This window comes from Leiobunum rupestre, chromosome 3 (genome assembly GCF_980474605.1).
Source record: "Leiobunum rupestre chromosome 3, qqLeiRupe1.1.hap1, whole genome shotgun sequence".
Lineage (NCBI taxonomy): Eukaryota > Metazoa > Arthropoda > Arachnida > Opiliones > Sclerosomatidae > Leiobunum > Leiobunum rupestre.
The window spans coordinates 54,636,047-54,659,050 of NC_143386.1; the positions used below are offsets into that span (position 1 = coordinate 54,636,047).

At 36.9% G+C, this 23,004-nt stretch overlaps 8 protein-coding genes across 14 annotated transcripts; 3 read left to right on the forward strand and 5 right to left on the reverse strand.

The window, feature by feature from the left end:
- Positions 1–107: 107 nt before the first annotated feature.
- Positions 108–5,888, reverse strand: Gyg (glycogenin 1). 3 transcript variants are annotated; one of them, XM_090168672.1, is made up of 7 exons: positions 5,643–5,888; positions 2,535–2,845; positions 2,306–2,468; positions 2,117–2,243; positions 1,875–2,055; positions 1,690–1,731; positions 108–944 (listed from the first exon to the last, which is right to left on the reverse strand). In XM_090168672.1, exons 1-7 carry the CDS (start codon positions 5,653–5,655, stop codon positions 720–722), a joined length of 1,062 nt encoding a protein of 353 aa, XP_090024798.1. In that variant the 5' UTR covers positions 5,656–5,888; the 3' UTR covers positions 108–719. The 3 variants fall into 3 exon arrangements, with proteins under 3 accessions (XP_090024798.1, XP_090024799.1, XP_090024800.1); XM_090168673.1 differs by lacking the exon at positions 5,643–5,888 and adding an exon at positions 3,122–3,483; XM_090168674.1 differs by lacking the exon at positions 1,690–1,731 and having other exon boundaries at positions 110–944; positions 5,643–5,865.
- LOC149952643 (uncharacterized) lies at positions 4,050–5,532 on the forward strand. The gene has a single exon (XM_090168675.1). The coding sequence runs from the start codon at positions 4,401–4,403 to the stop codon at positions 4,707–4,709; it is 309 nt and encodes a 102-aa protein (XP_090024801.1). The 5' UTR covers positions 4,050–4,400; the 3' UTR covers positions 4,710–5,532.
- A 459-nt stretch (positions 5,889–6,347) lies between the features above and the next one.
- On the forward strand, positions 6,348–8,678 carry Wdfy2 (WD repeat and FYVE domain containing 2). 3 transcript variants are annotated; one of them, XM_090168676.1, is made up of 11 exons: positions 6,348–6,506; positions 6,717–6,952; positions 7,029–7,102; positions 7,169–7,223; positions 7,301–7,451; positions 7,523–7,635; positions 7,707–7,939; positions 8,001–8,102; positions 8,169–8,299; positions 8,368–8,476; positions 8,543–8,678. In XM_090168676.1, the coding sequence occupies exons 2-11, from the start codon at positions 6,730–6,732 to the stop codon at positions 8,570–8,572; spliced, it is 1,221 nt and encodes a 406-aa protein (XP_090024802.1). In that variant the 5' UTR covers positions 6,348–6,506; positions 6,717–6,729; the 3' UTR covers positions 8,573–8,678. The 3 variants fall into 3 exon arrangements, with proteins under 3 accessions (XP_090024802.1, XP_090024804.1, XP_090024803.1); XM_090168678.1 differs by having other exon boundaries at positions 6,365–6,502; XM_090168677.1 differs by lacking the exon at positions 6,348–6,506 and adding an exon at positions 6,602–6,618.
- Positions 8,679–8,716: 38 nt separating this feature from the next.
- Positions 8,717–11,580, reverse strand: LOC149952645 (dehydrogenase/reductase SDR family member 12-like). The gene is made up of 8 exons (XM_090168679.1): positions 11,432–11,580; positions 11,188–11,321; positions 11,046–11,128; positions 10,887–10,982; positions 10,683–10,826; positions 10,429–10,627; positions 10,226–10,363; positions 8,717–9,293 (listed from the first exon to the last, which is right to left on the reverse strand). The coding sequence occupies exons 1-8, from the start codon at positions 11,485–11,487 to the stop codon at positions 9,169–9,171; spliced, it is 975 nt and encodes a 324-aa protein (XP_090024805.1). The 5' UTR covers positions 11,488–11,580; the 3' UTR covers positions 8,717–9,168.
- Positions 11,581–11,638: 58 nt separating this feature from the next.
- LOC149952646 (zinc finger HIT domain-containing protein 1) lies at positions 11,639–12,107 on the reverse strand. The gene has a single exon (XM_090168681.1). The coding sequence runs from the start codon at positions 12,105–12,107 to the stop codon at positions 11,646–11,648; it is 462 nt and encodes a 153-aa protein (XP_090024807.1). The 3' UTR covers positions 11,639–11,645.
- A 13-nt stretch (positions 12,108–12,120) lies between these two features.
- Tfb5 (transcription factor B5) lies at positions 12,121–12,580 on the reverse strand. The gene is made up of 2 exons (XM_090168682.1): positions 12,447–12,580; positions 12,121–12,355 (listed from the first exon to the last, which is right to left on the reverse strand). The coding sequence occupies exon 2, from the start codon at positions 12,334–12,336 to the stop codon at positions 12,121–12,123; it is 216 nt and encodes a 71-aa protein (XP_090024808.1). The 5' UTR covers positions 12,337–12,355; positions 12,447–12,580.
- Positions 12,581–12,682: 102 nt separating this feature from the next.
- LOC149952648 (uncharacterized) lies at positions 12,683–13,243 on the forward strand. 2 transcript variants are annotated; one of them, XM_090168686.1, is made up of 3 exons: positions 12,683–12,923; positions 12,978–13,040; positions 13,101–13,243. In XM_090168686.1, the coding sequence occupies exons 1-3, from the start codon at positions 12,719–12,721 to the stop codon at positions 13,187–13,189; spliced, it is 357 nt and encodes a 118-aa protein (XP_090024812.1). In that variant the 5' UTR covers positions 12,683–12,718; the 3' UTR covers positions 13,190–13,243. The 2 variants fall into 2 exon arrangements, with proteins under 2 accessions (XP_090024812.1, XP_090024811.1); XM_090168685.1 differs by having other exon boundaries at positions 12,683–13,040.
- LOC149952649 (uncharacterized) lies at positions 13,218–22,766 on the reverse strand. Of its 2 annotated transcripts, XM_090168684.1 has the most exons (8): positions 22,715–22,766; positions 22,393–22,503; positions 19,512–19,637; positions 19,314–19,442; positions 17,215–17,411; positions 15,416–15,517; positions 15,190–15,354; positions 13,218–13,659 (listed from the first exon to the last, which is right to left on the reverse strand). In XM_090168684.1, exons 2-8 carry the CDS (start codon positions 22,445–22,447, stop codon positions 13,369–13,371), a joined length of 1,065 nt encoding a protein of 354 aa, XP_090024810.1. In that variant the 5' UTR covers positions 22,448–22,503; positions 22,715–22,766; the 3' UTR covers positions 13,218–13,368. The 2 variants fall into 2 exon arrangements, with proteins under 2 accessions (XP_090024810.1, XP_090024809.1); XM_090168683.1 differs by lacking the exon at positions 22,715–22,766 and having other exon boundaries at positions 22,393–22,706.
- Between the last annotated feature and the right edge of the window lie 238 nt (positions 22,767–23,004).

Consider the following 23,004-nt stretch of genomic DNA (forward strand, 5'->3'; position numbering starts at 1 on the left):
TTCCCATAGTAACGAATCTTGTATATTAACAAGTTGGCCATAACCATAACAGTTGATACAAACCACTACTTAAAAAAAAGGCATAAATCGGAGAAATTGTCTGTACTAACTTTTAATTATTCATACTTATCAGGTACACACGATAGGACAACCATTTTAGAGAGCTCGATAATTTCATTTTGGCAACAAAATTAGACTTAGAAGTATATTTTTTAATACATAATATATATTTATCTTTAACAACATGGTCTATTTATAACCTGCAATGATGACTTTTTTAAATACAGTTTGGCTCGGTAGTTATTTTAACAAGATTAGTGAATAATGGCAAAAAAAATATAAATTCATGTCGGAGAAGAAAAGCATAAATAATTTTTTTAAAAATATGAAAAACCTTATCAACTACTACAAAAAAGCACGCGCAGGTTCATTTTAAATTAGAAAGCTAAATTTAAAACAAACTACTTTTTTTAATTATACGGTTCAGAAGGGACAGTAAAAAACCATTTTAAGTTGAACGGGAAAGATAACTTTACTTAAAAAATATAGTAAGTGACCGCAGAGTTCAAAATTAATGACACAATAGGCACGCAAGTTCTCTATTTCTGTTAGGCTCTTCTTTATATTATTGATTTTCTTTTATTAGTAATCCGTATTGAGACACGGGGACCTTTGACAAGGACTGTTTCACGTCTGACCAAGGCTTATTGCACCAGTTATCATTTGTCACTACTCTTGGCTTCTTTACTACTAGACGCACTCTGGGTAGTTGCTTCTTTTCCATTGATAGCCTCATCTAACTTTTTCTGGATATTCTCAAACGCATCAGCTCCTAGATAGTCAACATTGCCTCGTTCCCAGGCATATTGGCGTTCTTGAGAGGTAAGAGCAGCTCCACTTCCACTGTAGAGGGATAAGTCCGCTAAACGACCTGCTAATTCCGACTGAAATTTCAAAATGAAATTATTAGAACATTTAGATATTGAAATAGGTGATAGCATAAATTGTTTTTTCGTAGCTAGCTTGTTAAAATGTTCATGGAAATTCATCATTTCTATAACGCGCTTCCACTATTGGGGTTGTTCAGTCAAAAAATAAAGGCTAGTCTTAAGTCTTTAATTTTTTTCTTACAATTTCATAGTCAAGACTAATATCAATATCACAATAATAATAATACTTATGTCAGAGTCGTTAAATTTAAGTTTAACAAATTAAAACAGTATGAATATTTTATATTTATTGTATATTTTGGTTTTAGTGCGCTTCTTTTATAGAGGGCGCTACAGAAGCTTTTATTGGCTTAGGCGTATTATTATGTACCTCTTTATGAAATAAAAATATTTAAACGTTAAACTTGTCACGTGGATAAAAATAGCTTTAAAGGTTTCCACTGTTTGATGGCGCTGAAATGCTTCTCCAAAAGAAATTTGACCCAGTATACCTTGCAATTTATGCTATCTCTTATAATTGGTTTAAGCCTTTTCACTTAAAAAAATTTTCATTTTTAAGTCAATAGTTTAATTTTTTATGCAACGCCCACTCCAAAACAGTCATGTATTAAATCCCCAAACCCATAGAACAGCGTGTATAACACCTGGAACAATAAGCCTAGGTACAAAACACTTGAGCCTTTTGTTAGAAAAAAACCCAGGTTAATTCAAAATGGCAGTATCTTAGTTTTAAACTAACCTGCTGCTGAACAACTTTGTGCACTTGAGGATGAGGTATATCCTGGTTTTAGCAGGCACAAACAAAAAACGTCACGCAAAACATTTGTTAGTTATAGAAACAAAAACAGTCAAATGGTTAGGAACAGGCCAAAACTTTTTAACAAACCGACAACAACAAACTTAAATACAAACCACCAAACTTACGCAATCTTTCTGCAGGTAAGGCTGAACTTTAGACATGAAAGTATCCCACCAAGATTGTAAATGCAGCTCCGATTGATTGGCATCGCCTCGTGGAATTACTTGTCCTGTACTCAAACTATACTCTTGCGACCAAGGCTTAATGGCACCCAAAAAGTGTACAATCTTTGCATTTTTACCAAACCTAAATGATACTAATATTAGTAATTTACCTCAACTGATACTCTTACCAAATATAACTTAACTGTTTAAAGGCTGGTAAATATGTATAACTAGCATTGGCATTCATGTTGTAAATAAAGGATAAGTGTCTTGCGATGTCTTTCGTTGCCCAATCGCTAAAGAACATATTGAGTAGACCTTGATCTCCACCTAAATTTAAAATTATACAAAAATATTATAAAAAAATTGATATTACATCGCGCAAATTTTACCATCAAAGCTTCCTCTATCCACTGCAAATTGAATGAGAGCCTTGTAAGTTTCTTGAGATGGTCTGTATACAAAAACACCAGAGTTAAAACAATCAGGCCAGCCAACATCAGGAACAGCTGAAAGTTCTTCTCTATCAAATAAATCATCGCAATTTTGTAATACCTAAAAACCCAATAAAAAAGGAAATTCAAGATCAAATACATTTTGGTAAAATATTTTAACTCTTACGAGAGTATCTGCATCCAAAAATACACATTTAGTAAATTGGGTGAGCCTCCAGCAATGAAGCTTCGTAAACGTAATCCCCAGTTCGGGTCTCGTTAAGAGTGCTAAATTGGATTCGTCGCGGCTATCAAGAATATTAACTTCTTGAACCAAATCAAAAACTGAAGATAGCTGGGATCTCATTGCATTCGTTACCCCAGAGGTAATCAGCACAGCCAATTTACGCGTTGTGGTAACATCACGTAAGGAATGTGCCAATACTAAAGCACCCAAACCATAAGTGTCATTTGTAGCTAAAGTTACAAATGCTTGATCTGAAAAAAAAAAATCACAAAATGTAAAAATTCGACAAAAATTAAAAAAAGTAAAGTGTGAAACTATAGCACATCTTAATAAATTCAGATTATATTTTATCAAGGACAAAAATAAAACTGATAAAAGCGAAAGATTAAACATTTAAGAGAATGTTTATAAAGAGCGGCGTCAATGAAGACAATTAAATTGGCCTTGGGAATATATTGAAATCTTAATTAAAATCACCATCAAGTTGACAAACTACTCATAAAGTAGGTTAATTATAAAGAACTCACCGGCCATGGTTAAGTATCGTCAACGCGAATGCTAAAATTTGGTGATTAAAGTAACGCACAGGGCTTCTCTATCTCTCTAGTAAACTGCGCACTCCGTCTCCACCCACGGTCAGAAGCCGTTATTTCTCCTCTCAGTCTCAAGTCAAAATGAAATTGGAAGTGCCCCAAAAAGACTGCTCTCCCTTTCTATATTCACTATATTTAGCGCCTCAGGAAGCCTCTAAAGGGGGTCCTACAACGGCCCACAAAATCTATGCAACTGCCTAAGAACGGCATTGAAAACATTGTTATGTCTCTACGCTTGACTCGATAAAAAAATTAAGCCGTTTTATTTTAGATTGATCTACTTTTTCCTCTTTCCGGATGTTTAAAATTTTTTCAAAAAGAACTTGGCCTAATTTACCTAAGGAAAGAAAGTACCCCTATCTAAAACCGGCGTAGAATAAGATTACAATAATTAAACTACCGAAGAAGCGGGATTCGGAAAATTATAATAAATAGTTTTAGCGTCACGGAATCGTATTCGAGCCTTGAAAGAGGGGAGGAAAAAAACGGTTATCCAATTAGCGTCCTAACGTGTATTAGTTCGATTTGGGGAAAAACACTAGACTGGTACATATATTTTGAATAGGAAAAATAGACCAAAATGGCGCCATGTTTCGCGGTCTCAAGGGGGGGGGGCGGGCTTAAAAAATATACCATCTTCAATCGCTCCCCAATTTGAACTAAAAATACCATATTTTATGGATTATACACGTGACGCGTAAAACATTCAAGTTCTTTCAAATTTAAAACAAAATAGGGATATAGCGGTGTAATATTATTATGTTAAATTATGGGATTTGGTACCGCCTACGCGATGCCGCCACCGGCGGCTATTGGTTAACTATACAAACAAGTAGGCCACATATGAGTAAAAAGTGTAGGAGCCCCGGACATTTTACATCACCGAAGGGGGTCTTTTCTCTTTGTTTGGGGACGCGTCGTCGAAAAAAAAAGTACCCCTGCAGTTCTATGCGCGGGAAGCCTCCTTTTTCCCCAAAGAAGCAAAAAGGAGCGAAAATTTTATTTTTGAATCATCTAAAGTAACGGGCGCGATCGAGTCGAAACGAGTCAACGACGGGGAAATCCTAACTTTGAAACAACATCTTCCTAAGCGCGCCGCGAGAGTCGTTAATTTATCGGAATAGAGAGAACGGTGAAGCGAGGACGCCGAAGAGATACGTTAGGTGAAAACCGTTAGACCGAGAAGCTGAAGAGACAAAAGTTATCGGATATTATGGCCGACACGGATTCCGCGAACGAGTCGTCGACGCCGAGAAAGGGCCGCGGAAGACCGAGAAAAGCCGATGCCGGTGGCGGAGACAGCAAAGCGGCCGACAAGGAAAGGGATACCAGCCCCGACGAACCTAAGGCTAAACGGGGCCGCGGTAGGCCTAAGGGAAGCTCGGGAAAGAAGAAGAAGGCGAGCGGCAGCAGCGCATCTTCCCGATCGGCTTCAGGAAAACGTGGAAGAGGACGACCACCGAAGGAGAAGAAAAAGGATTCGTCCGAGGAGAACGACGATGACGACAAAGACGACGACTAGACTAAAAAAATAATACGAAAGACTGCTTAAAAAGAACAAGTGAAACTTCCTATTTCTAAAAACAAACCCAAAAAATGATCGGAGGGGTTGATTTTATATCGGTTTTTGAATTTTGTGGCGCCAAACAAATACGGAATTTTACGAAAACGATTAGGGATGAACAAGGAGATATTTTTATGAAATAAGACGTTTTTCCCCCATCGTAATTTTTTTTCAATATAAAATCATGTGGCGCGATTACTTTGCTTTGGTTTGGTTACCCGACCCCTCTGATTTGTCGGCGTTTTAAAATTATTTGTCAATTTATTTAAATGAATCAACGTTAATCAAGCCAAAAAAGTTTAAAATTGTAACTAAAATATAAATTAGGTTTTCTTAAACGAGCATGTTTGTAGAATAATAATTGTTAGGCCTATGCAAGGGACAAAGCGTTTCCCGCCAAAAGAAAACGTTCATGCCATTTTGTATTTTTTTCGCTTTTGAACGCCATATTATTCTCCCCTCCCCATTTGTGTACCTCCCTTTTTGATGCCATGTATCCCTCCCACAACATTTATAGCTTAAAGGGGATATATATTTTCTGTCCCCTGCATTTATCCAATAACCCCAACATTTGTGCCATCCCCAGTTCAGAAATATCTCTTAATATACAGTAAGCTGGTTAGTCATCTCTAAAGGCTGGGAGGCATGTTTTTTGGAGAATTTGTGTTATTTTCAATGTTTTCTATAATAGATCGATCACTCATCAAATTGTACATGTACCATTATGCTTTCTAATCTATGGTTTTTCTATACCTAATATTAAAGACATCACTCACCAAAACGACTTCCGTTATTAATTACAAAACCCGTGACACAATTCAAGGCCGCTTATCAGTGCTTTGGTTCTATAAGACGTATTGAATAAAATTTGCATAAAATAAACATATTTACCAGTAGTAGTCATGATGCCAATAAAAGAGTCCGTGGAAAGGGGCTGGGAATTCTGCGATCGGCAATCTACGTGGATAGGGTGCTGCTGTAAATTGTCAGCGTGGCTTCCAAAACCACAAGCTATCTTCAAAGTACGGACGGCGGAACTAAATCTTCAAACTACCGTGCGAGTAGCAGCTAGTCTCCTTTTGAATTGAAATGACTCGCCTTGAAAAAAACAAGTTAGCCCCAAATAGCGATAAGTCACAGGGGGGGGGGGGAATTACGAGACGACGTAATTTGGAGTCGTCTGGTTCAATGCAATTTTAGGAGGATAATCGACATACGCCCACTCTTGTAAAAAGATTAGTCTAAAATTACGTTTTAGCTTGAAATTTCCCGTAAAAAAGAATGTCCAACAAAAAACGCGAAAAGGGGTGCGAGATAAAAAGTTTTGAACACACTAAGTCAAGGTTTATTCAAATGAGGTGCTCCTAAAATAATGCGGCCAAGGTCATCGATTCGATATTTGAAACGAAAATAAAATTAATAGATGGCGTTAGTGTTTAATTACGAAATAGCAGCTGATAGCCAGTCATACATTAGAGAGTTTAGGAATCGCTCAAAAACTCGTACCAGTACGCGTAGAACAATACGCACTAGCGCTTACTTTACCGACCGGCACACGTACACGTTTTCTAGTGTTTCCTAAGCCTCTAAATTTTTTTTTAAAGAACCCCTCCCCCTTATTGGGGTAAATGTAGACAGCTCCCGTGACTTAGTTTACTTTAGTTATTGACTGTTCTAAAAAGTGTAATAATAAAAACTAAAAGTTCATGTAGTCATCACAAACCCTAATTAAATTAACGCCTTATCGCATAGTAGGTAAAAAACGAAAGATATTAAATTTTTTTAATACATTAATATGTTTCATTCATAATATACCAAGGCCCCTTACTGGTTGACTTGACTACGTCAAAAACCTCAAGGGGGTGATGTATTGAACAATTTACATTACTGTTAAGACTTAGGCTTAAATAAAGGAAAAGATTAACCACGGTGAAGAAAATAAAGTTTTATTTCATTTCTTGATAGCGATTATAGCAAAATGGCTGCAGAAATAAAGCCTGTTAGTGGCTCCGCTGCCTTTAGCAATTCAAAGAAACCTCAATTATTAAATAAATTGGAAGGGCACCAGGATACTGTAAACATGGCAGCAATTATTCGAGGGGAAGATGGAGTGATAAGTATCAGTGAAGACAGAACAGTTAGAGTGTGGCTGAAACGTGATACCGGACAATATTGGCCCAGTATATGTCATTACATGCCATGTAAGAGTTGACCCAAACAACTACAGCTGTTAGTACCTTAGTACGTACAAATTTTTCATACCTATTTCTACTATAGCCGCTGCAGCATGCATGGATTTTAACCATGAAACAAAAAGACTATTTGTAGGCATGGAAAATGGATCAATATCTGTAATAATAGTTTGATAATTGGAATTTTATTATAAGAAACTTTATTTATGTGTATTTCCTATGCAGGAATTTTTGGTAGCGGATGATTTTAATAAACTAACTCATCAAAGAAATTATTTAGGTACCAGGTTTTATATTTAATATTTTACTGCTTTTTATTGACTATTTTTTCAAAAATATTATTTTCTACTCGAATAGCCCATCAGGGACGAGTTACGGGTGTTGTTTTTTCCGTATTAACAGAGTGGGTTTTAAGCGTTGGGAGGGACAAATATTTTCAATGGCACTGCTCTGAAACTGGCCGAAGATTAGGCGGTTTCCAATGTAACGCTTGGTGTACCGCAATACAGTATCCTTTTACACAATGACCTCAATATCACACCCTGGAAGTGACTATCACCTTACATTGGCTTTAATCAGATTTGACATGCAGTCAAAACACGTTTTTATCGGAGATTATTCCGGGCAAATTACCATGTTAAAAGTGGAAGAAACCAGCTACAAACCCATAACTACTTTAAAAGGCCATTCTGGTTAGAATTTAAAAGATTTCATTTTAACTCCCCAAAAGATAATGAAATTTAATGATAAATCATCTCAATAGGGAGTATTCGCTGCATGTCATGGGATGCTGAACGCAAGCTATTATTTTCTGGAAGTTTTGACCAGGCCATCATTGTCTGGGACATTGGTAGCCAAACGGGCACGGCCTACGAACTTCAGGGACATCACAATAAAGTTACATCTTTGTGCTACGCATCCCCGTACAAAACTTTGATCTCCGGTAGCGAAGACTGCATGATGGTTTTTTGGAATATGGAAATTAAGAGACAAGAAGTAACTATAAATTTGCTCAGTTGCTTAATTTCATTTAATGTTAATTATAACCATTACACAGACTCCAGAATGGGCAGAGAGCGATTACTGTCAGAGATGTACGAGACCATTCTTTTGGAATATTAAAGCTATGGTGGATCAAAAAACGATTGGCTTAAGACAAGTATAAAGAGATTTATACAGATTCGAAAAATTTAAATATTATTGTATACATTTTGATGAATTCCAGCATCATTGTCGTAAATGTGGGAAAGCTGTTTGCGATAAATGCAGTGGAAATCGTAGCAGTATTCCAATTATGGGCTATGAATTTGATATCAGAGTTTGCGACGAATGCGTTAGCATAATTACCGACGCAGAGTTAGTATTATAAGCTCGACTCGCTCACCTAAAGGCAAAAATGTACTTAACCATTTTCTACTTTATAGCCGCGTTTCACTCGCTACATTCCACGATAGTAGACATTGCGTCCTCGATATGGACTTGGATATCACCCGGTATCAACTTTTAACAGTCGGAGCTGACAAAGTTATCAAAGTACAATGACTACTATATCTTCTAATAATATCTATAATAATTTAAATTAATTTTTTCTTTATGCAGCTATGGGACGTCAGTAGTCTGTTAAATTAAAAAAACCTAGTTTGCGGGGAGATGGAAAAGATTAAGGAAAAACGTTTTTTCTGTTCTAGTTGAACGTTCCTATCATTTTTACCAAATATAGTCAAGTTTAATATAATTGTTGTCCCTAAATTTTTTCATTACCATGGAGAAAGTTTTTTTTCTTGTAGGATCGTTTAATTTTGTAATAAGAGAAAAAGAGAGGCCTTTTTAACAGTTGTGAACAATGTGAGCCTCAAAATATGTGTATTTCATTGCGGATAATCTTTAAGGATTTTTCAGCTTAGATCTTATAATTTTTTACATTTAAAATACGCTTCTTAATTTGTATTAAAATGCTAATAATTGTACTATGTTTACAAAAAATATATAACCCCCGAAATCTTAACTCGCCCAAAGTTTATAAAAGAATTTCATTTTTTCTAAGTACATTGGAAATAAATTTGAAAGAAAAAACTTCAACCAAAATCCCTGTTGATATTAAAAATACTCATTAGGCCTTTTTTATAGGATGGGAATTATAGATTGATGAAAAATATTTGTATTTATCAAATATATTATACGTAATTAAAAATAACTGTGTTAGAAAATTTTCAGGGTCAGAGTTATCAAAGTTTATCATTACTACTAAACTTTGCATAATAATTATTAAGAATTTCCATTAACGCTGCTTCATCACCCTTGCTGGATTTGGTCCAAGCCAGAGGAAGGTGTGTAGGAGATGGTTTACGATCTAAATTAACAGAAAACCAAAGTTAATTGAGTTTCGGGGCATTTTAAATAATCAGCTAGGTTAGGCCCAAGTCTTTCAGCGGCTTTTATTGCCTTTAATTCAGGTGGCATGGTTACGTTCAGTTGCTGTAGGATGTTCAAAACTGATGGGGGGGGGGAAACCTTTTGATTTTTCAGATATGCATCGTGATGTCAGTACCATTTGTACGGAATTTTGGTCTTGTGTGATTTCACTGATGAGCTTGTGACGTCAAAAGTTACTGTACTATAAGGCGACAGATGGTACTAAAAAATTTACATTATTGTACATTGATGGGCATTACGAATTGTAGTGTCATAGATAAGTAACATTTTTAAATTAATCAATTTTTGGTAATCTTCTACAGGTGCTTCAAAGGTGTAGATTCTATTTTCGCGAGTTAAAATCACCAAAACAAAATTAACATAATTAATTTACATTCTCCATGTGCTTCGCGACTGCAAGCTTTGGAAAAACAACAAAAACACTGATGGGCATCAGGCGCATCGACAAAATCAGAAATACAAAAACTCTTACAGTAACTTATTTTATTTTCAGAGGCGCATCGATGGCTTTTTTTAGAGCAACTGAACGTACCCAATGCGTAGGAAGGTGGTGGCCCTTCATGCAACTCAAGCCAACAGCTCCCTACACTTGTTATTACCATTAACCTCTACAAGTTTTTATGTGAAGGATAAACCAAAGAACTCTGGGGGAAACCGCTTTAACCAGTGGGGAGAGAATTAGCAACTATGCAGAAGGAATTGTTCCGAGTTTTCACCCAGTGCCACAAGCTGGGATCAAACCCAGCTCCTCTAGCTGCGAGGCGTAAGTGAACACAACTCCCCCACCCCACCTATCCGTTGGTTTCTATTAAATGAGGATAGATGTAACGCTACAATTATAATACTCGCCTAAAAAAAATAAACCACTTGGAAAGTTTCTGGTAGCTTCCGAAATGGCCAGCCAAACAGCGCAAGAAGCTCCTTCGTCTGGTAATCTCAAACGAGTTTTCATTTTTTCATAGAATTCGCTCATAGCACTTTGAACACCTGATAAAAATGAAACTAGTTTTACAACACACTTAAGAAGTTAAAAAAGTAATTAAATAATTAACCTGGTGTATCAACCCATCCTGGATTAACAGTTGAAAAATGTATTTTTGGATATTTTGTGGCGTATATTTCCGATATTATGACTTGTTGGCGTTTGGTTTGAGCGTAAGCCATTGTTCCATCAAAAGGAATCATCTTTTCAAATTGTAAATCAGTTATGTCCAGTTTCTGAACCAACATTCCTCCCGATGATATTGTTATCTGTCACAAAATGCAATTGAAGCACTAACAAATTTAATAAGATATTACAACTTACCACTCTCGGATCTTCACTTTTGCTTAACAGAGGTTCTAAAGAAGTTGTTAATACGTGAACGCCTAACGTATTCGTAGCAAAATTGAGCTCTAAACCTTCAGAATTAACTTCCTTCGTATTCACCATAGTACCTGCATTGTTAATCTATAGAGAATTGCAAATGTTTAAAAAAATACTTAATGCTGAAAACTCTTAAAAACTTACAAGAACGTTCAAGTTATCGTGAGATTCCATGAACTTCTGAGCAAAAGAATAAATCTGTCTGGGTTCAGACATATCTACGATATGTATGTGAAGATTCTGATAGCAAAAAATTCAAATTAGAAAATAAATAAATGAATGTAAGAAATTTTTGATACCTACTGCATTTCCAGATTCAGCAATGATATCCTCTTTGGCTTTCTTAGCTCTTTCTTCATTTCTGCAGACAATATGAATAGTACCGCCTACAAGTGATAAAAGTTAGTTTAAACAGGAAAAATTAACAGTCTATTTAATTACGCACCTTTCTTAGCTAAGGCAGTTGCTATTGCTTTCCCTATACCTGAATTTGCCCCAGTTATCATATATGAATAATTATCACAATTCACATCTAAATCAGACTCTTTGAATGATTTTAAGGCACTTTGATAACCACTCCTAGAAAAATAGCGATTAAAATTCAAGTTTGAAAAGTAATTTTAAACGGGAAATATACATTTTTATATGGAATTGAAATATTTTTTGATTAAATAGATATCAAAACATACCTAGTGTATTCAAGCATACCCTTTGAAAACCACACAATATTACGATATATTGACATTTTGAAAATTATTTATTAAGTGGAAACACCCAATTAATAATGCATAAACAATATGACACTTAAGAGAATCATGTCACATGTCAAATGAAAACTTCATTATGTAACATCAAAAAAATATTTGAAGGTTTTAACACTAGATGGCACCAATGTTGACAAATTTAAGCAGTCCATTTCAAACAACGGGTGTCTTGGTGTGTCTTCAAACATCTAATGCTACAGTATTTAGCACCACACGAAATGCAGGTGTAAGTTGAAGAAAATCCACACACATTGCAAAAATGACGAGGTGGAAGATTAGAAGGAGCTACTGATGCACTCAAATAGTTTGGTGGTTCTTTGCAACTTAATTGCTCCTCTTCCAAAAGGGCTGAAAAATTCTTACGGAATCGTTGTTTAAATGGTTCTCCTTTGAGTTTTTTCTTATTTTTTCTTTGATCTAACGTTTCTTCAAATTTTGGGGCTTTTTTGTGCATAACCAAATTTGCGTGAGGATCATCTTGAAAGTTATCTTGTTCTAATGAGTCTAAAACTTTTCTTTGTCTTCTACGCCGCGATGCTTCATCTAAAATTCTTCGTTGATTAGAATCTTTAACTCTACTTGACTCTCTTTTTTCTGCCATATCATAACCCTATCTATTTATCAGCCAATGGAAAAGAAATTTGGTCCATTAAATCATCAATTTTCTCTTGAAGAATGTCTAATATTTCGCTAGCAATGAACAAGTGTGTTTCATCCAAATCTTGTATTATAAAACGTCTTCCTAGTCCATTCGTTTCGTCAAGATGAAGAAGAAACTGTTTCATAGCGGCGTCACATTCGATAAGGATTCCTTTAGTAACGTGAACCATTATAAATGTTCCAGATTTACTAAAAGAAAGTAGCCGAGTCTTAGTAAAACAATGTCGTAAACCCTTAACCCAATTCTAGAATCTAAACAAAGGCTATATTATAAACTTACCATCACTAAAACCGTTGAATTTTAATTAAGTAAAACTGTATTTAAATTACCTTATTATTTTTGTAAACAAGAGAAAGTACGCTTTTTCACTGTTACCCAAAAAAGCGTGGGAAAACGTTTTTAGTCATTTTCTAGCAGACAATTCCTGGTAATGCGCTGCCACCTATCGGCAGTGTATTTTTCCGATTACGTTATTTATATACTTATTGGAATAAAATAGGCGGTACATTTAAAGATACAAAAGGAGAGTACATTCATTCTCACGAATTGAAATGACTTCAAAGTTTAGTTTAATTACTGTTGCATCCGTGGAAGATCTAAGTACTGTTGAATCAGCGGAAAATCAATTAACTAATGCAAGGGACGTCAATGACACCGTAGTACCTGATCATAATCATGGGACAAGGCCTATCACGCCTGAAGATGAAACTCTTCCAAAGGAGTCTAGGCCTACTACTTATTATAGGACGACTGAAGGTGAAACAATTCCAAAGGAGTCTATCACTACTTTCAATGAAATTGAATTCTTAGAAACTACAAACGAAGTGTTCTCAAGCAAATCAGAAGCAACAAACAAAAGAATCGAACGTGGCTGTAATAATAGCGTAAAAGAGTATAAGCAATTTCTGGGCCTTACACTGACCATTTTTACAGGGATATATTTGTCCTGCGCTGGAGTTATCGCTATAATTATTCTACTCGTTCTCTACCTAATTGTAATTCCAGAATCAGGAATTACATAAATATACGAATTAAACCAAAGCAGAGGTGTAACTTTCGAAGGTTTTATTAGTCATTAAAGAACTAAATATAAAAATTCCCTCTTACCGGGTGAAAATTGTACTAAACAATGGTATAGTAAAATAAGGGAGGAAAACATTTCCACGATTGTTTTGAAATAATTAGGCTCAATAAAACAGTTTTAGTTTGAAAATAAAGGCTCTTCTTCCGTGGTCACTTCAATGGGCGTGCTTTCTTCGATTTTCACTAAACTGGAACCACGGCTATGGTCGTAGTAACTTCCATATCGGTACAGGTCGGGCGTTGTTGACTCTGGTTCGCTGGTTGACTCATTCGTTACGTTCTCTTCGTTGCTGACGTGTTGGCTCACCCGGGGGTCGATATCCGTATTTTCAATTATCTTAGCGTCGTGGAAGAAGGTCACCTTGATCCTGCCAAGATCTGTCAAGTGGTAAGTGTCCGGAGATCGTAGCTGTTCGCATCAACAAGAATGTTCAGATCAGAAGTTTATAATACATTTCGTACGATAGAAGTACCTAACTAGGCCATAAATTTGAAACATGTAACTTCGCAAAGCGGCCCAAAATTTACCGCGTGTATTACTTTTGCCAAAAGCGACATTTCACCACACTGACACACTTTTGGGTCCTGTGGCTTCCACTTGGAAAATCTCATTTCTCCCTTTGTTGGTTCTAATAAATCCCTTTCACAATTTCTTTTACTAAAACCATAAGATTTATAATTTTTAGGCCTTATGTAAAGATAATGTTTTTTCTTAAAAATATTTTAAAATCTATAACACACTTCCGAATCCCAGTTAATTTCAATCTTGGATTCCAACAAAAGGTAGAAGCGCGGTATTTGAAGTACTAGACCAAAATATTTCTAGCAAAAATTAGGAAAATTCCCAAAATCCTTAATTTTCGAAAAAATCCCTCAATTTTCCCTTTTTCCCTCTCTTCCAAATTGGGTCTTATGTTTAATGAGAGCTGATCGGAAAAGTAAAAAAGAGTAGGTGAGAGAGGGGGTGAAATTTGAAATTTCCTCCACTTCAGCGCCGCCGAGTGAGGTGTTTTAGAACGGGCGAGTAGGTCGAAGCTTGGTCCAAGGTCGAAGAGAGTAAATCGCGCCAGATCATAGACAAAAATGTAACGTAGCTAGTACTATTTCAACTAGTAGGCTAGGCAGTCTATTGTGAGACTAGCTTTCAGCAAAAGTGACATAATTACCAAAAGTGTGCCCGGCTAAAGGTTTGAATGAATGCTCGACTCGAGATCGACCACATAAAAGACTATTGTCGCCTTTCTGGATCTTTTTTTAGTCTATGGTATTATATCGTAGGTAGATGGCGATAGCATCTCCACAGAACGACGAAAAATCAAAAAATACACTAACTTTGACCAGTGCTACTTAGTTCCTCCGTTCCTCACTACGAGGCGTTATTTGTTGGTTTTAACTTCCTTCCCTCCCCAAGGCATACTTTCCCTTCTCCCCTCCTAACTTGTATTTCGCTCGTAACATTCATTCAGAAATAGGTCCGATTGACACACTTTTGGTAATTATGTTACTTTTGCTTTCAGTAAATATTTTTAAGGGCACAAAGGTAGAGTTGACACTTTTGGGTCTTATGATAAAATTACACTGCATCAGAATATGTACTAATTAATAAACTATTTTCCCTCTGTAATAGTTTCAGAAACTCGCTATATGATGAATAGTTTAGCCTGCGAAGGTGCATGCATCAAGCGAATAACATTAGCTGTATTCGGTGCTTGCTCGTAGCATCGTAGGCGTACATCATAGCCAAGCCCCGCCTTGAAACGGCCGCCATGACAATAACTTCACGTCACAGATCACGAGGTGAAACGCTACACAATCCAGCGTAATAATCACGTGACCACCTTGGGCGTCTTAATATCATGGCCGACCTTTACTCGCGATGGCAACGAACACAAGCCACAACCCACGAGCAAGCTACGAATAGGTCAAAACGATCATTTACCAAACATTCAATCGTCACGTTTTCGTCCTTTTTGATACCGTGAACTTTTATCATGATAGCCGACAACATGTACTCTGAGTTATTGAACGCATCTATGGGGTAAAACGCCAGAGGAAAACCTTTGGCCGGGTTCTGAACTACGCTCAAGTGCTTCCATCTATTTTTCTAGATATTAATTCGTTATTTCACAATGACAAAATATTCCGAAAATAAAAAGATTAAATACCGCTGGTTTACAATCGAGGCCAATAAACGACGGGTCGTAATGCTTGGCGTGTTCTTCGCCCACTTCGTTCACTTTCAGATTGCGAGGTTTCCAGAAGCCAGTCTGATCAAAAGGAAGTCTGTCTTTAAGGCTGTTTTTCACTTTGCAAAAACGCCGCGACGGCGAGAGCCGACGCAAAAATATGGTATTAGGCCTAATGCTTGGTTTCCACTAGTTGTCGTCATAATTCAATTTTCTTTAAGTGCGTCAAAACGTTTGTACGTTCCAAAGTTAAATGAAACACTTTTACTCGCCCAAGTGGAAACCAAGCTTAACGGTGATTAACTTGTTTCTGAAGGTATTATTTTCCAAATTTGAGATTTAGACGTGTCTTTTGTGGCATTTATCAACCCGAGCGTGGCTGCTGAGCTGCTCTACCAAAGTAAGAGAATATTTTAGGTGTAGAAATTTTTAAAACGAAGATGGCGCTATTGCTCTATGGTCGTACGTTAATTTTCTTATCTCCAGGACAATGCCGATAACATGGGCCCCTATGGTAGCCCTTTACTTATAGGGACCTGATGATAGACTTACTCATTGTAATACAAAGTACATTGACCAGTAGTATTGTCCCAACATAAGTGTTTCGTCGTGGGTTGGACGGTTTTATCCAATTGTCACTTTATTAAAGTGCAACGCAAGTGGCCACGCAGGGGGTTAAATTATCATATAGATAAAAAGAACGACTGCGCATGCGCTATCTGCCATAGCCTTTCCCTCTGTAAAAAGCAGAACCACATATTTGCCGACTTTATTTTGTATAAATGCGCCTCTCGCGGTTTTATGCAAAATCCACGCATTCTTTAGTCACGAAAATGGCCGAGGTAAGGGAAGTTTCCGAGCTTACCGACAAATCGGATCCTTTATATAAAAGAAATGTAATAAAACCAAGATAAATATTCTGTTGGGGTATAATTATGATTGTGAAATAGGACCAAGTGTATGAGGCTAGCACCAGAGATTTACCACGTCCAAGGCCTTGTTTCAACCTCCATAACTGAAAATATTAAACTGGAAAATAATTTTATTCCAAAACATTGTTAATTCGAAAATATCAACGTCAACTCTCGGAAACTAACTCAGTTCTTTTCTCCATAATAAATAAATTAAGCCTAAAATCCTGGGTTCATTGGTGGTGAGCTGAGAAAATCTAAAAATTCGCGAATTAGTGCGAAATTTCACCACGTGGCTACACCAAGGAGAATAAGGTTTCCACGCAGTATAAAATCCTCCTTGGAAAACCAACTTACGACTTGTAGAAGAAAACATAGTTCCAAATCAAGCGCCCCCCTACATAGCCACTTGCGTTGCCCTTTAAATTGGACCATATCTGTTGAAGTTCCTAAGAAAAGATTTTGGCGTCGACCTCATCGTAGTGTTTTAATCAGGGGCGTAGGAACGTTCTAGAAGTTGGAGGGGGCAAAGAGAAACGAAAAGGGGTCTAAAGAATGGTTTTGAATTTTTAATCGAGTGTAGCTTCTCCGAATGCATGTGTACTTTTTACTTGGTGGGAAAAGACTGAAATTTAAACACAGTTCTGGTTCTATATGCTTTATATGCGTTTAAAATGAGCATTTGAGCCTTTTGAAGATTTCAACAGACTAAAAAGTTGGAGGGGGCAATAACCATAGTTGCCCCTCCCAGCCAAATTCTAGGGAGGGGAATTGCCCCCCCCCCTGGTTCCTACGCCCCTGGTTTTAACCCAAGTGAAAACCATCCATTACAGAATGAAGCTTGTAAAAAATAGGTAAAACGCTTACATTTTCAAGTCTTAATAGAAAACACGGATTGTGGACGCCCTCTTGTTCTTTGACGTACCCGAAACGATTGGTTCGGAGACAATGGCGCCCCAACCAACCTTTGTCGAAGAAACAAGGGTTTCGAAGGCTGGGTGTTTCGAGCCAACAGTGCACGTATGGATTCGGAGGCGGCTGGTCCGAGGCGTGGTGAGGGTATCCTACCAATGAAAAGTAAAATAGCAAATTATTTCTTTTGTTTCAAAGCGATAAATGGCTCAATCAGATATTCTATAAATAAATTACTAATTAATTATTCTTGTCGTTCGCTTTAAACGACAGTTATGGAATAGTTTTTAAGGTTTCTTACGAGAGCAGTATTCATCTAGGCCATTGAAATGAAACGCGCATCTTCACAGGTTCGATACACTTTAATTCCAATTAGAGCTTAATTAAAACATCAAGGAAATCGCCAAGAAATAATATTTCCGAGAGCCAGGACCCGCAAATTATTGTTTATATAGTGGTTGCGGAAATAATTGAAACTTTTCACGTGTAAACAGAACGTTGTGTTTTTGCCAAGTCCTAATATGTCAAAAAATCTACCTGGATAAAAGGAAACGCCATTGATAACGCTTGTTGTTGCCGTGAAGGTGAAAAATTTCCATTATTTTAACAAGCACTATATAAACAGTGACTTGCAGGTTCTGGCTCTCGGAAATATTACTTCTTGGCGATTTCCTGGGAGGAAGATTTATTGAAGCGTCTATTGAACCGCGAATTTGTACATCGCATCCATAGATATTTCATATATCATGGATTAAAAAAAACTAAGGATGTTCAGCAGAGCTAGATATCTCTACCACGGCCCACTGCGCATGCGCTCGCGTTCTATGGGGCGAGAGAACGCGAGCGCATGCGCAGTGGGCCGTGTCTCTACTAAAAGAAGTGTAGCTAGGTGTCCCGAACTTGTATATGTCATCCCCTTACTACCCCCCTTTTACTGCGGAAAACGGAAAAAGAATTCTAAATACGGCGCCACCTTTCGTTTATTCACGGCACCAAATTAACGCAGTCACGTCGTGCTCTCGTAGCGTGATTGAAATATAACGGTTTTCACCCCAGCCAAGGCTTAAAGTAATTTCCAAATTAAATGCCAATTTCGTAATTGAAAGGCTTACCCGATGATAAATCTAAATAGGAAATTTCTTTGGCATCGTTTGATGTAGACAAATAATGTTTCATAATTATAATTCGAAAAAATCATCAATTTTAATCATCTACGTGGTAACCGTTGATCAACATTTGTCTGCTCCTCCGCTCAAGCCTAGGTCACGTGTGACGCAGCAAAAACAATATTGCATCCGTTTTGACGATTTCGCCCGCGAGATAGCGTTTGGGACAGGTATTTTTAATGTTTCTAGCTCTGCTGAACATCCTTAGTTTTTTTTAATCCATGGATATATGAAATAGCATAGATACAGCTAGCAGAAGACCTATATTTTTCTGGATGCGCTACTTAATAGTGCCATCTATCGGTGACCAAAATTATTTTTTGGAAAATATTTTCTGGGTGCACTACTTAATAGGGCCATCTATCGGTGATCAAAATTAGTACTTTGAAAATATTTTCTGGGTGCGCTACTTAATAGTGCCATATATCGGTGACTAAAATTAGTATTGGGAAAATATTTTCTGGGTGCGCTACGTAATAGTGCCATCTATCGGTGTTCAAAATTAGTATTTGGAAAATATTTTCGGGATGCGCTACGTAATAATGTTGAAAGCCTATAGTAACGGGGAGTTGGAAGTTGTTCTGCTAGCTGTCACTTCCGTATCAGTCCCTCGTAGAATTGTGGATCTATACTATTTCATATATCTATGATTGCATCACGGCTTTAAATTTAGCACTTGTATTATTCCTTCTGAGAATTGCTGGATTTTCGTGTTCGTAGGCCTTTGGCACTTTTTCTGAAGTTTGTAAAAAAATCTAAAATTATCATATCTACTACTATAATGTAAAAAGTACATTAGTTTGAAGAATTAACATTAGGCCAGCGAAAAACATAAATATTAAGAGATCTGGTATATACTTCTGGTAGTGATTTGAAGGTTACGCTTACCCGACGTGACATTGATCAGAGATTCGAAGTTGTATTCCCGATACTTGTCATCCAGTCCTATGAAGTACTCGTTCGGAAAACGATCGTGAGAATTGAAACCAGGAATTTGCGGGTACGTCACTAAACTACCTAATTATAGAAACGAATAAATGAACGATACGAAAACCAACATTTGGTCCACTAGAACCAGTTTTTTACCTCGAACGGTAACGTTTCCGGTGTAGGAAGCCTTAGGACCCCTCAAATGAACGGGACTGTTCGGATCACCGTACATAAAACCCAAAAATATGGCGGCGCACACGCCAACCACTATCATGGCAATCCCTGAAATTCAAAAGTATCCATAGATTTAATGAAAATGAAAATTATACTTTTGCAGGCTCGATATACCAAACCGGGTATAAATACCCCCATAAGTGTTATATTTTTGTTACATAAGTTTTACAAGCTTTTACCATAAGCCTATAATATTTTACATAAGTTTGACAAGTTTTTACCATAAGTCCATAATATTTTACATAAGTTTGACAAGTTTTTACCATAAGTCTATAATATTTTACATAAGTTTGACAAGTTTTTACCATAAGTCTATAATATTTTACATAAGTTTGTCACTATGGTGAATATTTTACGAAGAGTTATAGTAACGGAGTGACGTCATCACCATAAGAAAATCTCCCCCTAGCGAGGCGCTGTCAAAGGCTACGTGTGACGCGTTAGCGAGCGGACGCAAAACTGCGACAAAGCCCGTAATGCAGAATAGCTATCAGTAAAACCTTTGCATGTGAAGAATAGGAAGTGTCAGACTTATGGAACAATTATACACTTATGGTTTTTCGTCCGCTTGCTAAAGCGTCGCAGGTAGCCTTTGACAGCGCCTCGCTAGGGGGGAGATTTTCGCCTGGTCAAGAGGTCACTCCGTTAAGCTCTCAGTAAAATATTCCCCAAAGGGACCAACTCATAGAACGATATTATTGACTTATGGTACACCGCATAACTGGTCAAAATATTAATTGCCTGTATTACTGCGTTTAAATCATGTATTATAAATTACACTGGGTAGGGGATATTTATTAACGTACTGATTTTCCAAGCATTTATAAATAAGTAACATAATAACGATAAGTATGACAATTAGCAATAATTATTGCCGTACTGATTTTCAGAGTTGTTGCGCAATCTAGGTTTAATTCTTAACCAAGACGTCGGACACTCGCAAATTTTGCGTACGAGATTTCGAATCTCAAAGAGATTTCAAAAATCAGAAACTGATTTTTAAATTTCGGAGCACAATTTTTCTGTTTATTTCGAGATTTTCAAACTGATTTTCGCCTAGATTTTTGGATTTTTAAGTTGATTTCATTATTCGACGAATGTTGAATATCTCGTGCTCAACACTGTTCCGCTTGTGTCTAAATATGACCAAAGATAATGTAAATCTCGTACCCTAGATTCGAAATAACAGCCAATAGGTTTACCCGTTTCCTGCCGGAACTCCGAAACAATTAGCTCCATAGTTATCCATGGTAACCAACTATAGTTAAGACCACGGCCAACTTGGATGGTACACTGTTCACGCAACAACGCGTCATCAAAGTTCGCCGTGATAGGACTATGGCAGCTAAGAGCAACAAACGCAAGGAGAACGCACCTAGCCTTTAAACACGCTAACGCAGTGTTGTGTACAAATTTCATTGGACGAGCCTTTACAAAACCATCGATCAAAAAGCTCTCAGAATTCGAATCTATAGACTACGGAGTTCTATACTATCTTTGATATGAGCAAGGCGAAATATACTACTAAAAACGACGATAACATACTACTCAGTTCGGTTACAAAAAACAAGCCCCAGTCAGAGCTGCGTGAGAGTCAGTGTCGGTAAGGAAATTGGAATTAAAACAATGGAAACTGCCATACTGATTGTTACAGTGTTACTTATATAATAGCATAATTTGCCCCGCATCTTTAGGAGAATTAAATCAAGAACTAGGGTTAAAGGCGGGAAAACTAAACATTAAATGGTGTATGGATTTAGATATCTAAGTGCACGATGTATTTATCCCTGCACTACCGCTTAGTTCGAAACTTATTTCGGAAAAAACCAGCGGGACCTTGAAGATTCATGTTTCAAGAGAATAGGTGCTTTAAAATATAAAAACGCCGGTTAGGCCCAACAATGTTTTCGCGTCAACCGAGGGGCCAGTCACTAATAATAAGAAAACTTGTGTACAATTATTACTTTTAAAAGATTTTCCCTATTTCTAAAGATTTCATCGGTTTCCAGTGATGTTATGATCTCGAAAATAAACCTTAATTTTGAAGATTTCCCTATTTTTTGTCGAAGCCATGACTTCCAGGATTTTTAACCGCTTTTTAAAAATTTCCTTTGATTCCCATTTTTTTTTTATAAATATGTCTATGTATACACTCTTTTACGAAGTCGGCCATTTCATTACAGGCCTAATTATAAAATAGTACAGGCAAGGGCACCTGCACGTGCTCATCAGATCGAGACGTCGCGTGCACTTGACCGCGTGAAGCGGCCTTGCGTGCACTATTTGAAATCAGACCTGTAATAAAATGGCAGCTCTCAGAAATAAGGATATAAAAGAGTGTATAGGGATTTGCCGAAGACGCGAAAAATTTGTTTCGCACGCGCGGCGTGTTCCAGTTATAAGAGACCTAAACCTAAATTGCGCGATTTTAAAAGTTAGGATAGTTCGCGAATCGCTCATACGGGGTTAGGGGCGCTGGCGGCAGCCCCTAAAATGGCGGTGAAAATTCAAACCCAAACACCTGGCGTTATTTTTCGTTTCAACTTTTTGGGCCAAAAGCTATTTTTTCAAGACAAAAAAGGTACGTGCTAGTATATTGAACGTCTTGTTAATCTTTTGATACGGAAATAAGGCCATATTTGGAAAAGCTTGGCCGTTTCCCTTTAATGAATTTTATTGAAGACTCTATATCATTATCAGGTTAGATAGATAGATATTTATCTCGTAAGAATTATAATATACTTCTGATATAATTACTTAAACATTAGAACATAAAGACTTCCAAGATTGTAATAATACTTACAAGGACCGTAATTGGGCTTGGGTTTAATAGGGTTGATGACGGTCAAGACGGGCATCTTGTCACCGTTGGACGTGAAACTATACTCCGAGTCCTTCGGCTGTTGGGTAGCTTGCGAAGTATCCTTGGTTGAAGAATTACTAATGGAATATTTCTGCGACCGTGCCATGTTGATAAAACAGGGAGGTTTACAATATTTCAATTACGAATAAACCGTTTAATCCGAGAAATAAAAACCCTACAACGGTAGCTTTTAATATTATTTGGTTCTTTATAAGGCAAACGGGAAATCCGTTCGGATATCGCGTCTACCGAATGCGAAGACTAAATGGTTGTATTATGAAACTCCTACGACTGGTTCCGTGGAAAGATCCAGAATCAGTCAAACTGTGACGAAATCTGGTTGGATATTTTTTGGTATTGTGTAAATGAAAACCCAAGCGAAAAATAAAAAAAATATTACTAGAAACAAATAACGCAGTCAGCGTTTACTTTTAAATATATATTGTTCTTGAGAGTATTTTTTTTCTTTCTGAATTAATATAAATTTATGTGCCAAATACAGAGGTTTTCTTGTAGTATGCGGTTTCCAAGTTATACTAGAAATAGCTTTTC